This window comes from Balaenoptera physalus (genome assembly GCF_965194825.1).
Source record: "Balaenoptera physalus genome assembly, chromosome: 15".
NCBI lineage: Eukaryota > Metazoa > Chordata > Mammalia > Artiodactyla > Balaenopteridae > Balaenoptera > Balaenoptera physalus.
This window is the reverse complement of record NC_138894.1, coordinates 79309887-79326937: the sequence shown is the minus strand read 5'-3', so window position 1 is coordinate 79326937 and position 17051 is coordinate 79309887. Positions and strand designations below refer to the sequence as shown.

Below are 17051 nucleotides of genomic sequence, written 5' to 3'. Positions count from 1 at the left end.
GGAGAGAAAGAGAGAGCGATCTCACAGAGCTGGAAATGGCAAGTTCAGGCTTAGCCTTCTCAGTAGAGAACAGTCTGGAATTCTTTGGCACAGCAGAGTGGCAACCACCCAACCAGAACCCTTCAGCGCTGCCTCAGAGTCCTCAGAGACCAGTAGAGACACATCCCATCAGGACACGGGAGCTACTTGAGTGTCCCTGAGAAAAGGCTAGGCCCAGCACAGTTCCGGCTTCAGCTACGCATACCTGCTTGCTCTGGCTCTTGCCTGGCTCGCCGGCGGCACCCATCTTGTTCACTTGCTACCTTTTTCACTAATGCTGCCACTCAGGGTTTTTCTCGGTTCCTCCAAGCTCTGTCTCCCTCTCCTCTCACCTTAGGGCTATTGCACATGCGTCTACCTGAAACGTATTCCAGTCTATCAGGATTTTTAGATGGAATCATCAGAAACCGACTCTGGCTGATTTAAGCCTAAGAGAAATGGAGTGTATTGATTGGGTGGCTCACAGAATTTCCAGGAAGGCTGCAATACGAGGTTTGGAGATTAGGAAGAGATAAAGCAAAGCTGGACAAACAGAACTTCAGGCAAAATCACACCCAGAACCAGCCTGAAGAGGGCTCCGTTGCCTTTGCCTCTGAATGCAACGCTCCCTTAGACAAGGATATCCTGGAATCACTGCTCCAACAAACTGAATGTTGCTACCACACTCACTGCCACCAAAAGAAAATTCTCAGCTCTGCTTTTTGGTATCACTAGTTCCTGATTCACTGCCTTGGACAGATGACTCTGACCAAGCCTGGGTCATGTTCCCAAACTCTAACTGCAAGGAAGGCTAGGAAAGTGAGTAGGTGGGCTTCGGAGAAGCCTGCCCCTTACCAAGACTCACACCGTGGGAAGGAATTCAGAGAAGGAATTCAGATGCTAAATAGCCAAAAAGTTCCACCCCTCATTTCTTCCCCTGCTTGCCTTTTCAAGACTGGCCTCTTTACAATTCAGGTCTTTGTTGAACCAGCTCCTCAGAGGCCTTCCCTTGACCACCTCATCTTAAAAGATCTTCAGTCTGTTGTTACCTGCACCATGTTTGTTCCTTCACTGTACTTATCACAGTCGATCATCATTTATTTGGACTGTACCTTTCATGAGAACCTTGACTGCTTTGTTCACCTGTTTCCTAGTGCCCCCGACCAAGCCTTACACAGATGCTCTCAGTGAACAGCTGTTGAATGAACGAGTAAGTGCATGAATACTTAAGAAGGCAGAGACTCTCTCTGCTTAATTTTCTCTAGGTTCAATGTAGCTTTACGTTAAAGGAGTTTCCATACATTACACTGGGAATTAATCGAATTACTTTATAGGCGCAGTCACAGTCTTATTAAGCAGTACAATACCATGTTCCATTTTGTATTTCCATTATTATTATTTTTTACTTGAGTGGTAATGCTTATCTTATTGGCATGAGATCATGCTATGGATTTTCACTAGGCAGTTTCTGCTCATAATTGGCCACTTTTCTTACCTGAACACATAGAGATTTAAAAATAGTTTGAAAAGGTATATCTTGCTCTCTGTAACAAATCAGGTATAATCTTGTGTGCTATTATATGCCAAGTGTTTTCTTATAGAGAACTTCATAATCGAGATCCAGACGTGGCATTAATGACTAATGACTTCCCGGCTATGTCAGGATCTGAGATCATTAAACCTTTTCAGGAATGTCTTCCCCACCACTACACTGTTAAGTCCCTTAATGGTGCCTTAATTGGGGCTTTTATTGACTGCAGCAGCTCAGTAAATATGTTTGTAATTCATCATTAGCTTTACAGTAATGAGTGTAGCCACTCAGTCGCCACTTCCAGCAAGCTGGCTCCTGGCTCCGTGCCTCTGGACTTTGAACATGACTCTGGTCTAGAATCTGAGACCCTGACGTCTAGAATCTTATAGATCTTTGCATTTTACAGAATGTTCAACAGAGGCTTGGACACATATTAATTATTACTCCGTTGAATGTTGGCTACATGAGGTTAGTGGCTATTTTAAAGTCTCTTTTAAATGTGTCTGTGTTCTATCTCCACACGTAATACAGTGCTTGTAAACACTGCCTATAGAACTGCATCTGGCTCCTTGTCCCACCACCCTGGCAAGTCTAGAGTTTATGCTAAAAGGGCGAATCCCTTCTAAGGGTCCTTATCCCACTCACAAAATTGTATACAATATTTTGTGTGTAGGTGAATTTACTCAAGGAGAGGTTGTAATTTTCACCAGCCTCTCTGAGTTAGAAAAGTTTAAGAACTACTGCTCCAGAGGCTTCTAAATCTCAAATTGTCTGTCGGAAGTAGAGGTGGAGAAAAATTCTACCTACATGCACACTTCCTCTCTCCCTTTATTCCTAAAAGAGGAGAAGTAGTGGTAACAGTAATGATAATAATAGTAATAATAAACGTTCATTGGACACTTACAAAAAAATAATAATAAAAAATAAAGTGGGATAGGTTCTTAAAATGAGGAAAAAAAATATATTTATACATACGTGCTTATGACTTTTATGTGCAAGAGAATATAAATTAAAAAAAAAAATAAAATAAAATAAAAATTTTAAAAAAGCAAGTTATTTATGTCATCATATAATGGGTTTAATTTTGTTATTTCAAAATGAATTAATAAATATTTTTAAAATTTCTGTTTTAATTTCTAATATGGAAAGTATTGCTAGATATAATCCATATATTTTCAGAAACTTTGGAGTCCCTAATAATTTTTAAGAATGTAAAAAGTTCCTGAAACCAAAAAGTCTGAGAACTGCTGCACTATATCATACTAGTGGTGGGATGAAAAGCAGCAGGAACTCAGAGTGTGGGCTAGGTCACATTAATGTCAGAGCCTTAAAGATTTACAGACTTCTTCAGGGCGGTCCCTTGTAAGCCTCCCTGAATCCAGACCATTCCCTAACTTCAGTTATCATGAGGCCCAGCCCTATCTATGGCTCTTGTCCTTGGAATTTCATAGAAAGAGTTTTGCCCTTATCTAACAGGATCCCTATAATAAACTACATTTTACTGGAGCTACCTTAAGTGGTTTCCTTGTAACCAAAGCAGCCTGACCAAAACCATATACATGCATCTGTTTTAAATATGAACCCTGATCAACAGGAATGGAATGCTTCTGTTTCTATATCAAAATAACTCTACCTCGTGATCTTTTGGTTTGACGTAATTTGATGGAAAAATTCCAGTTCTATCTCCGATACTTCCTGTCCACCATTCTCCATCTTTCCGGGTCACCAATATTTCTTCACCTTCAGTGAAAGTCAAATCTCCAGGTTCTACACTTGAATACGGATAAAGTGCAATATACTCTGTAGGAAACAAAGCAAAACGAAACTAGTTTTGGTTGCAAGGTTACAGAAGTAAAAAAAAAAATGTTGATCTCCAAGATCTTGAGTAATTTTGCTGGAAAAGACGTTGTGACTTAAGGAAACCTAATGTAAAGAGATATTAAGGTAGAAAATGGAATGAAGTAATTATTTAGTAATTTCTTCGAAAAAGATTACGTCTTTGACTGAACATAAAACTTTATCACAGGGTTTCTTTTTTCCCCAACTGTATCGTCATCACCATGATCATCATCACCATGTCACAGAGAATAACCCCAAAACTACAAAGAGATATCAGTATCTTTACAGAGAGTCAAGACATGAAAAGTTTTTTTTTAACCTTCTTACATAAAGTATAGTTTAATCTGCTAAATTCTTTTCTCTTTAATTCTTTTACATACAGTTATGGAAATGCCCACTATTCAGCTGACATCAGTACAGAGGCCAATTTCCATCACAATGGTCCAGCTCCTAGCACAGTGCTTGGCATAGAATAGATGCTCAATAAATATTTGTTCATGAATAACCCTAAGGAAAATGTCTAAGTTTTTATACTGGCTTTGTTTTTTTGTTCAGATGATTACAAGTACTTAGAAGAAACAGTCAATGACCAGGTTTTAGAAGTCTCTTTTTCTTTCTTCTAGTACTATTTGTATTTGTTGACATGAAATTTGCTCTGTAGATCATAAACTGGAGATGGCCAGAACCAGTATCCAGAAACTATTTACTATCCACATTCCCATATTATTCAATTTAGCTGACTTAACAAAACGAAAAATGATTACAAGGTTAAGTAAGGTATGTTGCATCAAGCGAGGTCCTTTCCAAAATGCTCCTCACCACTTTCCTAGGATCATTCCACTGCAGCTATTCCACAGTAAACCTCTGGTTCCAGCCTTGCTGGTGACTCGAGTTCCCTAACCTTTCACAGCTGAGCCTTGGCTCATACCTTTCCCTCTGTCCACCAAGCTTTCTCTTCGTCACTAAGCAAGAACCTACTCATTGTTTAAGATGATTCAACATGGCCACCTCTTTGGATTCATAGGTCCTACTCAAAATTATGTTTTTGTTCATTCATTATATAGAATTTATTACAATTATATGCCTAGCCTTCCCATTTTACTGTGAGCACTTGGGAAATTGTATTTTATTCATCCGTGTATATTTCAGGCTCTAGCATACAATCTCTACTGTAGTAGATACTGAATAAACTGTTTAATTTACCATTAAACTGATTTTCTTGAGCAATATAAACAAAATGTACTTAAACTGTTCAACTAATTTTACAATGAATATATAATTCATTTATAAACCTATACAACTATTAAATAAAAATATTGTCTGAAATAAGGGTAGACATTTTTCAGCACATTATCAAAATTAAGATACTCAAACAACCCAAAGGGCAATAAAAAATTTCTTTGTAATATTTATGATTAAAGTGTATCTTGATTTCAAATCCTACTTAATGATTTATATGGTACACTGTAATTAAAATGCAATTCAGGGAATTCCCTGGCGGTCCAGTGGTTAGGACTCTGCACTCTCACTGCTGAGGGCCCGGGTTCAATCCCTGGTCAGGGAACTAAAAATCCCACAAGCCGCGCAGTATGGCCAAAAAAAAACAAAAACAAAAAAACAAGTGCAATTCATAAACAACTAAATGTACTGAAATTTCCTTATATTCTAAACATCTATAATCTAGATATATAATAAAAGGAAAACAAAAAACTTCATGCTATCTCATTGCAACACTTATCTATGATCTTATTTATTGAGGCAGTCTATGCTGAATTTTTATAGTACTGATTTTCTAAAAGCGTCAAGTATTTTCAGCTATATATTTTCTATATCCTCAATATTCATGTGAAATAGAGCAGGAGCAGGTTTTCCTAACCTCACTTTAACAATGAAGACACAGAAGCAAGGAGAGTAACAACTGTGGGAAGTCAGATAATCAGTCAGTGGCTAATTTGACTTCCATCTAATTTATAAATTGCCAAAAGCTCACCTTCTCCCACTGTACAGGCTGCAGAGGTAGGTTTCTTGTTTACAGCTGCATACAGAGCTTCTGGTCTGCCAAATATACACACAAACAGATAAAAAAAATAATAAAATAACAAAAAAAGACATCAACAAGTAAATAAACAAGAAAGGTGATTTGACGAAAACAGGAGGTTTTAGCAGTGCATTCTTTTAAGGGCTAAAATTAATTGAAATATTGTCTCAGTACACAGGCTAGAAATAGCCTCATAAGCAAAATCCTAGTGGATTAAGAACTGCCTACTTACAAACTACTAAATTTTTAAAATCTATTGAAGTAATTTCAATATGATTTATAAATAGTTTTTCAAATGTGAGATATTTTGCCTTTCTAAAGTAACTTAAAAGACATGAGACACTGGTAAATGGGCAGTTATTTGGTAAAGCACACGTGGGACTTGGCTCGGTTTAGAGAAAAATAAGGGCAATATATAAATTTTACTACTTGTTTAGAGCACAGTACATTTAAAAATATGTAAAAATGACAGAACTTTATTTTTACATTTTGGAACATACATAGCTTTTATTTCCAACTTAACCCAGGAAACTGTTTTCAAAAATCTGGAAAACTGTGGCATTTAAAGAACTAGACATCTGTAGAATACACCAGGGCTCCCCGGGACCTGTGAGTAAATTGTACAGTGAAGCAGTTTACAGGTTAACAGAGTGGACCCTTACTACAACTCATGGGCACACTGAATGGACTGCCTTGCTGAATTCTCCATTACTGCAGCATTTCGAGTTGCATGCCTTGTCTGTTAGAAAAGATCAGTAATTGAATGAAAAGTTAGAAGAAATGTCCTTTAAGGCATTTAAACTTAATCCCTTTGTGTGTAAGTTTTCCTTCGCTGTAAAATGCCATGGAGTTTAAATCAGGTAACTACTGTAAAGGGTCTAGCACAGCGCCCCATACACGTCAGCCATGCATTGCTGCTGCTGTTCCTGTTATTACACACTCTAAATCTAAAATTCCATGTCAGGCTGAAAAGTAAATTTCTGCATGTGAACTGAAAATTGATGCACAGAACCTTAGCACTGAAAGGATTTTTAAAGATTTTTTAGTTTATTATTTTCATTCAATCAATTAAAAAACTAGAGACCGAGTAGGTTACCCCATACAGTCTGGCAAAAATAGCAGAATCAGAACTCAAGGCTCTTGATTTCCAAAGACCCCGTTCCTTTTCAATAAATCTTTTTGCTTTTCTATTTAGATCAACCTCCATATAAAACACAAGTGATAATTACCCACGGCTATATTAGAGTACTTATTTGTTTGTATTAAATATGTTTGATGACCTGACTCCCCTACAGACTGGGAAACAAAGGCCAGAGACCTTATCTGGTTTTGTTTTTTGTTCACGCAAAAGTTCATTCATTTGACTGTCCTTTCATTTGCTTCTCTCCTCATTTACTAAGGAAATATGATTGAGCAGCTACTATGCATTAAGATCACACTAGGTATGGAAACACTGAAAAATGAACAAAAAAGATGTGAATCCCACCCTCCTGGAGCTTATGACCTAATAAGGGATATAGGTAAGAAAGTAAATAACTACAACACAGTGTGTCATGAGCTGTAAGAAACGTGATGTTCAGGGAACTCTGGAGGACCAGAGATGGGAACGCCTCACTCTGGCAAAGGCGAGGCCCTCGGAATTGATTTGTCTAAATATTGACAATTTACAGTAAATAATAAGGGAGAAACCTCCAAAGGAAATGAAAAATAACTTCTCTAACTGACCTGATGTTAGTATAAAGAAAGCAACAGATCTAAAATTTTAAGCACTTTGAAAACTTTAGGAATCTGAAATAACTAGAATAAAAGATATTCTAAAATTGGTACAAATCATCTGAGGTATGATTTTTTTCGCTCTAGGAATCACCCTTCTGATATCAAACTCAAGCATAAACTTTTAATTTTCCTGCACAGCCGACTGTACTGTGGCTGACTCATCAGTGAAAATACCAACATCCACGCCTCATGTAAACACACAAAAATGCTTACTCTTCCCGCCTGACTTCACTCCCAGGGATGATTTTGACGTAAGATTTTGGAAACCATCCTCTTCCTCCATGCACCTCCCCAAACCACCAATTTTCTTGCTGCTCCAAGACAGTAATGATATCATGTTTTGAGAAGTTCAAGTGGTTATCTTTCTTTGCAGTCCAGGAACAAAGGGCCTGTGCTTTTAGGTTTTCTACAACCTGTCCCTGTGAAATCAAAACCACAAAATTAAAAACAAACAAAAAACACAATGGTAACCATGATTTTTGTCTTCTAGTATATAACATACTTACTGTTCAAACAGCAGACCAGTTTGGTGTGGTGGTGACTTAATATCAATGGTGACTTAACCTACTAACCGACTTAAAATTATATATGACAGACAACCACCTGAATAGCCTTCTGTGAAATTAAAGACCCAACACCTACCACTCAAGGAAACATCTTGGCACTAAGTATCACAGGTATGGAAGGTAAACCCTGGGTACTCAAGAAGTGTACTCATAGATCCATCAAGTATGTATCATAGAACAAATGAAAAGGGAAACCCTTTCTCTCCTCCAGTTTCCAAAGTCTCCTCACTGCAGTGGATTCTGTTTATTCCACTAGGAATGGAGATGCAGTTGTGATGGGCCTCCCTCCACTTTTCTGTTTTCTGTCTCATAATGTCTTCGTATTCTTATGCATCCTTCTTTCTTTCCTTCTTCTCTCAGAGGAAGGAGTGTTTTCATTTTGTTGATAGGGCTAGCCTCTTTACCTGTGCTCTAAACTTTCTATCATGTCCTCCCACCTTCTAACAATATTTTGTAACACTGTGAATTCTCTCTCTTGAATCTTTAATTTTCCACTTCTCTACTTACTTCTACTTCTTTTTTATAATTTTTAAAAAATATTTATTTGGCTGTACTGGGATCTTAGTTGCTGCATGCGGGATCTTTAGTTGTGGCATTCGGGATCTAGTTCCCTGACCAGGGATTGAACTCAGGCCCTCTGCATTGGGAGTGTGGAGTCTTAACCACTGGACCACCAGGGAAGTCCCCTTACTTCTACTTCTAACTTCCTTAAAGAAAGAACAGTCTTAAACTTGCTTTCCAATTTCACCCCTCAGTCCATTCTAATTTAGGTTCTGTAACCATCACAATACTGAATCTCTTGACAAGATCATTGATAACATCAGAGCCAAAGCTTCTTGCAAACCCTTACCTTCTCTGATCTCTGAACAGTGCTGACATCACTAAAACCCCTGCAGTTCGTGAAGTTCACTCTCTGGTGACTGATGGCTCCTCTTTGGTCCAGTCTCTTTCCCTTCCTGTTTTACATGATTTCCCTAAATAATCTGATGTATGCCTATGATTTCTCAAATCTGTATCTTAATTATAACTTTATCTTTTGAGCTCCAGACTTGTAAATCAAGCTGCCTGCTGGGCCTTCCCAGCAGGTTGTCCCTCCTACAAATACCTAAGTTGCACGTCTGAAATGTAATCATTTTTAGAATCCACAAAACCCACTCCTCCGGTACTGCCATCCTCTCAGTTACTCAAGCTAAAGACCCTGAAGAGGTATGTTTAACTCCAACTTCTTCCTCACTCTTCACATTCAATGAATTGCCAATTTTGTGCTGACTCCTAATACTCTTTTAAGTCCATCTCCTCTTCTATATATTTTCATTACTGGTTCACATCATCTGTTACTTAGCTATCGTAATATCCTCCCTTTGTTGGTCTCCTCCATTTGCTTCCTTCCACCAATCTGGCCTCTATACTACTGCCAGAGTTATCCTTCTAAAACATACACTTCAACTCTCCTCTTAAAAACCTTCATGGGCTTTCCACTGCCAGTTGCTTAGCATGGTATTAAATGCTTCACAAATAAACCTCAACCTCTCATTCCAACTTCACTTAACCCTTTCGCCATGAATCCTGTACTCTAGCCACACTATAAACAATACTTGTTTCCTATAAGCACCTCTTGTTAACATGCCTCAGTGACTTTTCCAAAATTGTTCTTTCACAGGAATAACCTTCCTTCTTTGGTGAAAGCTTGCTCATTTTTGAAGGTTCGACTAAAATGCCTTACCTATTGTGAAGCCTGCTCCAATTCCCACAGATTGAATTGAAATGCTCTCTCCTCTGTATACCCCTCAAGATTTCATAAAATATCTTTATTACAACACTTCGCATACAGTTATTTATTTATATGTTTGTCTTCATTAGATTATGACTTCTTAATGGCAGAGTTTTTTTTTTTTTTTCCATTAAATTTCTAGCACATAATAAATGCCTGGAACCTGTGGTCACACAATAGACATTTTTTGAGTGAAGGACTCTATTCTGATGAAGTCTGCAATTTCTTTTTAATAATGTTAATGGACAATGCTGGCATCTTGGTTACATCTAAACCAGAGGCTAAACATATATATAACACAGCTCTCACACAAATGACTTATTTAAGGAAAACACAAACAAAAAAACCCCAAGCCCAAGCTCTTCTTACAATAACTACAAATTAAGACTATAATCAGATTTGTAAAAATGATATTTTGAGCTCAGAAACCTTAGCTGGTAGCAACTTGCTACTCTGAGAATAAATTGTTGAGAAACCTCTAATAATAATTTCTTCAATTTCATATCACATATGAATGGTAAGAAAAGAAACTAAATGATACAAACTCTGGTTAAATGAGTAAATGATGGCCTTGTACAGAAATCTTCATTCTATTTTATGTGAACCAGGAGCAATGTCAAAGAATAAAACACAAGAAAATTAAAGATACATACCTGTCCATGAATAGGTGATGTAGATACAGGGGACACGGTGCGAGTAAAAGCTGATTTTTTCTGCCATGATGTGTTAACAGTTAGGCTTGAAAACGATACATTTTGATAATCAGTCACTGATGTTGGTTGATTTGAAGAAAGTGATCTATGAATATAATAATATGACATAAGTATACTTAATTGTTTAGAATCTAATGAAGTACTACCAATTTATCTATTTGTATATAATATACATTGTGTTGAAACACAACTTAGGCAAAAAAAAAAAATTTATGAACTACTGACCCATGTTTTTATTTACTAAACTTCAGAATTGAATTTGGAACAAAAGGTACTCTTAGAGAGTCCAGTGCAGATTACAATATGATTAAGTAGCAGGTTGACACAAATACATATTAGGTGTTCACACATTTGCAGAGACGTGTAAACTCCATTATTAGCTAAAAACTTACTCAGAAGTTGAGGTAGCAGATAAAGACACTGTAGGAGGAAGTAAGGCCTTCTTAGGCGACACAGATTTTTCAGACGTTATTTTTTCTACATAGTTGCATGGAAACCAGCCAAAATTTCCTTGAAAACTACCATAAAGCCAACCAGGTTCTCCTACGGTCTTTTCATCAACCTATGGAAACAAAAAGTAGGGTTAACAGTGGTTAGAAACCCACTTATTTACAAAGGAAAGAGATGCAGACCACCGTCCAGCAGCCTAATTTTCAGAATTAAGTCCGTCTAACTAAACAGCTAAAGCACTTTCTACAGTAGATTATTATCTCTAATGGCAGACAAGGTGCCTTTTTAAATTTAAATTTTTAATTTTATCCAAGTTAATACACAAAAATAGTTTACATTCCTATCAGAGTCTTTTTGAACTCTCTAGGAGAAATAGAAAACTTTTTCTGAATACTATTTTCCAACTGGTAAAACACAGAGGTAATTTATAGCTTCATTTCTTCTCCCAGACATTTCCCTCCTACAGTCTGGCATCCTCTGTCCTCACAGCACCCCTTCTTCCGCTTCTTGGTCCTCTTTCCTTTAAACACTGCTGATACCTCAAGTTTTATCACTGGCTCTCTTACTTCATACTATACACTTCTGGAAGAGGCCCACTCACTTCTATAGTGATCAGTTCTTTATATGATATATTTGCAGAACTGACTTCTTTTTTCTAATGGGATAAGCCTGTACTTTCAACTACTTCCCAGATATCTTCAACTGGATGATCCATAGGAACTTCCAACTCAAGCCTAAGACTGAACTTGCTTTCTTCCCCAGTCTACTCCTCCTAAATTCCTGTATCTCTGTTATTCTTACCATCAAAGACTTAGTCATTCTAAATAAAAAATCTTTGGATAGGGAGGGTGGGAGGGAGAGAGATGCAAGAGGGAAGAGATATGGGGACGTATGTATATGTATAACTGATTCACTCTGTTATAAAGCAGAAACTAACACACCATTGTAAAGCAATTATACTCCAATAAATATGTTAAAAAAAAAAAACAACTTTGGCTCTTACCTCTCTTACACTTCCATATCCAAACTGTGTTGATTTTGCTTCTAAAAGTTCTTTCGAATTTTTTTTTTTTCAACCCTACCCTCCTAACCTACTTCAGGCTTTTTTCATTTCACACCTAGACTACTGTAATCTTTACTCATCCTTCAAGATTCTGTTAACTGCCCCCAACCTAGGTCATATCTCATACATACTGTCATGAGATAGCATGCATTATCATACTGTGTGATTCTTTATTTACACGTATCTCTTCCATTTGTCTGTGAGCCTTTTAATTGATACTCATTGTCCAGCATAATACATATTTGCTTAATTCATTGAATAAATATGCCAACTATGTCTCTGTTCTCCACTCCATTTTCTACACTTTTCAGATAACCTTTCTAAAATAGATTTGACAGTGTTTTATCTATCAAAATCATGTAGAATTTGTATGGTGATTCCATATCCATTAAGATTTTTAAAAACACTTTTTCTGAGGTATAATTAGCATATTATAAATTTCACATTTAAGGTATTAAATTTGATAAGTTTTGGCATATGTATACAGTTGTGAAAAATCACACAACCAAGATAATAAACATATCTATCACCCCAAAATGTCTCCTTTTGCTCTACTGAAAGCACGCCCTCCCACTCCTCCACTTGACCCACACCCCATCTCCAGGAAAACACTGGTCTGCTTTTTGTCATTATAAATTAGTTTGCATGTTCTAGAACTTTATATAAATAAAATCACACAATATACATCCCTTTCTGGGGGGTCTGACTTTTACTCGGCCTATTATTTATTATTATTTTGAGATCCATCCATGTTGTAGTGAATGTGAATAGTTCATTTCATTTTATTGCTGAGTAATATTACATTGTACGATGTACCACAATTTGTCTATCTGTTTACCTACTGATGGAAGATTGAATTGTTTCCAGTTTCTGGCTATTACAAATAAAGCTGCTATAAACATTTGTCTTTGTATGGACATATGCTTTCAATTCTCTCGAGTAAAGATCTAGGAGTGAGAGGGCTGGCTCATATGGTAGATGCATGTTTAACTTATTTTATTGATAATAATGACTTTATTGAGATATAATTCACCATACAATCCTCCCACTTAAAGTACACAAATCAATGGATTTTAGTATATTCACTTATGCAACCATTATCACAATAAATTATAGAACCTTCTCTATGAAAAAGAAACCTTGTACTATGTTGTGTCTAAGAGTCTAAGAAATCCTTGAGCAGCCCAAAGTTGTAAGGATTTTCTCCAATGTCTTTTTCTAGAAGTTCTACAGTTCTAGGTTTTACATTTCAGGATTTACCTCTGATCTATTTTGAGTTAACTTTCATGTATGTTGTAAGGAATAAATCAAAATTCATTTTTGTGCATATGGATACCCAAATGTTCCAATGTCATTTGCTTTTTTGAAAAGACTAGGACTTCCCTGGTGGTGCAGTGGGTAAGAATCCGCCTGCCAATGCAGGGGACACAGGTTCGAGCTCTGGTCCAGGAAGATCTCACATGCTGCAGAGCAACTAAGCCTGTGCACCACAACTGCTGAGCCTGCGCTCTAGAGCCCACGAGCCACAACTACTGAAGCCCGTGCGCCTACAGCCCATGTGCCACAACTACTGAAGCCCGTGCGCCCTAGAGCCCGCGTTCTGCAACATGAGAAGCCACCACAATGAGAAGCCCGCGCACCTCAACAAAGAGTAGCCCCCGCTCGCCGCAACTAGAGAAAGCCTGCGCAGCAACAAAGACCCAATGCAGCCAAAAATAAATAAATAAATAAATAAATTAAAAAAAAAAAAGACTATCCTTTCTCCACTGAGTTGCCTTTGCACCTTTATAAAAAATCAGTTATATAAATATGCAGGTGTAGATCCATTTATCTATTCTGTTCCACTTGTCTGTTTTCCAATCTAGATACTAATACTACACCATTCTGATTGCTATAACTTTTATAATAAGCTTTATAATCAGGTAGCATAAGATCTCCAACTTTGTTCTTCTTTTTCCAAAGTTGTTTTGGTTATGAATCAGCTTGCAAATTCTATTCTGTTCCACTTGTCTATTTTCCAATCTAGATACTAATACTACACCATCTTGATTGCTATAACTTTTATAATAAGCCTTATAATCAGGTAACATAACATCTCCAACTTTGTTCTTCTTTTTCCAAAGTGGTTTGGTTATGAATCAGCTTGTTAAGTTTTTACAAAAAAGTGGAGAAGTACTGAGATCTTCCTGAATGGAACACTTGTAGGATAGAGCCTGAGGATTTGCCCAAACTGTTCTCATTTAAGTATTATTTCCTAAGCTCTGTTATTTATCTGAAACAGAGATAATTTAGGAAAAAAAAAAAAGATGTTAAAAATATATACATATAATATGTATAAAAACTCTCAATTAAAAAGGGCTACCGTTTTAATACATCTGATGAACTTAATGTGATTGAGAGACACTGATATTGCTGTTTGTTATCTTGTGCGTGAGACCTATTAGACGTGTGAAAATACTGACCCCTTGGAAAAGAAGTCTGTGTTAATATAATTGTACATTCTATGTTGTCCTATGTAGCATATCACGTAGACAACTGTCTGGCTGTACTTGGAAGACTTTTTGAAATCTGATTGCTACTCAATGATTTTCTGTTTTAAAGAGTGTTAAACAGATCACATATGCAAGTAATAAGGCCAAAAATCTTAACACCAATGTATACAATTAAACCGCATAGCTTATATTCTTAAAAAAAAAAAGCCTGGTGGGAGTTTGATTGCAACTGCCTTGAAACTATAGAACAATTTGAGGAGAATTGCTTTCTTATCAATACGGAGTCCTCCAATCCATAAACATGGTATAGCTTTCCATTTATTTAGGTCTTCCATTCTTCTCAACAATACTTTGTAGTTTTCAATAAACAGGTCTTGTACATCTTTTGTCAGTTTTATATCTAAGCATTTCATATTTTTTATGTTACTGTAAATGTTATTTTTAATTTCAATTTCTGAATATTCGTTGCTTGTATGTAGAAATACAACTAATTTCTGTATATTGATCTTGTTTCCTACAACTTTGCTAAACTCACTTATTACTTCTAGTAGCTTTTTTTTTCTTTTTAAGATTCTATGGGATTTTCTACACAATCATGTCTTCTGCAAATTAAATCTTACTTCTCCATTTCCAATCTTGATGTCTTTTATTCTATGCTGAGTCACTGCAGATCCATTACAATTTTTATCCTAGAAGATCCCATCTCTCTAGTTTTAAGCTCTTCAAAGTTCAAACTTCTTGGTGTAGAATTCAAGGCCTCTGAAATTGTGGTTTCTTTGTCAAGTACCAACTTACCTTTCTAGCTTCATCTCCTAATATTTGTCCCATATTCTAGGCAAATGGTTATGTGACATTCTTTAAACACACCAGGCGCTCACATGCCTCAGTGTTTTTGTTCAAGATATTCCTCCTGCCAGAATTTTGTCGGGTTTAGGGGAAAGAACACAGACTTTGGAGTTAAGAGAACCATGCTTCAGTCTTAGCCATGCCACCTGGCTGGTAATCTGCTGTAAGGTAATGAATATCATCTAAAGCCTCAGTTTGTTCATCCATAAATTTGGGGGGAAAATACCTGCCCAACCTTCCTCCAGGTTATTCTGAGGATTAAATTAAGAATATTTATAAAAGTGCTTAGTAAACTGTAAAGCTCTAAACAAGTATAAAGCATAATACTTTGAGCCCTTTTTCCATCCTATCCTTGGGGAAAATGTTCCCAATGCTATTTGGTTGTGTTACTGCTTCATCTTCTGGGTTCCTATAGCACTTTATTTCTTTAAATGGTTAATCTAAACATACCACATTATATTTTGTACAATTATACATATTTCTTTTTTCTTCCTAAACTTTGCCTTCCTTATTCATTTTTATATATCCCCAGTAGGCACATGGCTAGAAACTCAACAAATGTTAACTTGAATGGACTATTCTAAATTAGATAAACAACAGATTCAAAGTTTAATTAATAACAAATGGACTTATTATCAGGCAACTTCATTTGTGTTTCTGGTAAATAATTCTCATTTTAATGCCATACGTCTGGCTATTTATTACATCATTAATGAGATATTCAGAAAATCCCTCAATCTAAGCTGCTTTGGTTAACTACATAGATAGTATCATAACTATCTAATTACCATAAAATGGTGTTCTGAAATAGAACGAAAGGAACCATTGATAAAATATTATCTTGTAGATCTAGTTAAGACTAGTTTAAAATAGCTAATCCAGAGCACTAAAAATGAAGGCAACAACATAATAAACCCTGAGGAATATGCAACCTAAACCTGATTTAAATATTTGGTCTAAAGGCAAGGAATCACTGAAAGGTATGAGTACTGGCATTCAAACACTAACTTCCTCCTTTTCTTACAAACTTTTAAAAGCAAAATTTCTTTAATACTATTTCCTAATATTTTCAACCTTCTGAAGAAGAAAAGGCCCAATCATTTATTATTCAGAGTTAGACCAGGTTGGCTCTGTAAGGGGTCAATTTTAACCAATTTCATACCTGTCGTTTATAATTCTAACTGATTTCTAGTTGTCAATTTACATAGAGAGTTAAACTAGAAAATTTTACATAAATTCTCACAGGCCTAGGGAAACTATTACTTCAAAAATAGCATTAACAGATAAGGATAGAAAAATAGGTTGTCATGAAAAATGTTGCCATGGTTCAGTGGAATTTATCATATTTTTCACTTTCACTCAAACCTCCTCTGCCACCTTCATTCGTTAAGTTGACCAGATGTTGCCTCCTATCTTACCAACAATACAGAAGCCCTCAGATTTGACCTCACCTCTACCTCAGCACAAGTTATGATCCCATCCATCCCTTTGTCCAGCCCTCCAATCACAAAGGAAAATGTATCTAGCCCTTCCACCTCCTCCTCTTCCTGTGCTATAGATCCCAAGCCCTCCAGATTATCAAGAATCTTCCTCCTCTCCATCCATTGGTCAGAACAGAGAAGTCTGACAGGGAGGCATGAGGTGCCTTCCTGAGTGCTCTGTGTTCTGTATGTTGAAGTGAGTGGTGGTTTCAAAGATCTATATACATGTACAAATTATTTGAGCTGTACACTTATGGTTGTACACTTCACTCAATGTAAATTACATTTTAATTAGAAAAAACACCTCCCTCCATTAGTGATTTACTCTTTCTGGTATGATTAACCCTTTTCCTCTGCAGATCCTTTCTATTATTTAAACTTGCTCAAGCTTCTGTCAAGTTAAAAAACAAAAAACAAAAAACAAAAAACAAGAACAACTTCCCTCAACCCACATTCCTCATTATTTA

At 36.5% G+C, this 17051-nt stretch overlaps 1 protein-coding gene across 19 annotated transcripts in view; it reads right to left on the bottom strand.

Moving 5' to 3' along the window:
* Positions 1-17051, bottom strand: part of ITSN2 (intersectin 2) — a gene marked incomplete at its 3' end in the record, with an annotated part of 203066 nt that overhangs the window by 56393 nt on the left and 129622 nt on the right. For all 19 annotated transcript variants that reach the window (XM_082427412.1, XM_082427407.1, XM_082427414.1 and 16 more), the window contains 5 exons: positions 10645-10814; positions 10193-10337; positions 7416-7621; positions 5379-5443; positions 3183-3349 (listed from right to left, as the gene is read on the bottom strand). In XM_082427412.1, the coding sequence (XP_082283538.1) occupies positions 3183-3349; positions 5379-5443; positions 7416-7621; positions 10193-10337; positions 10645-10814 (753 nt within the window). The remainder of the gene's footprint in view (positions 1-3182; positions 3350-5378; positions 5444-7415; positions 7622-10192; positions 10338-10644; positions 10815-17051) is intronic.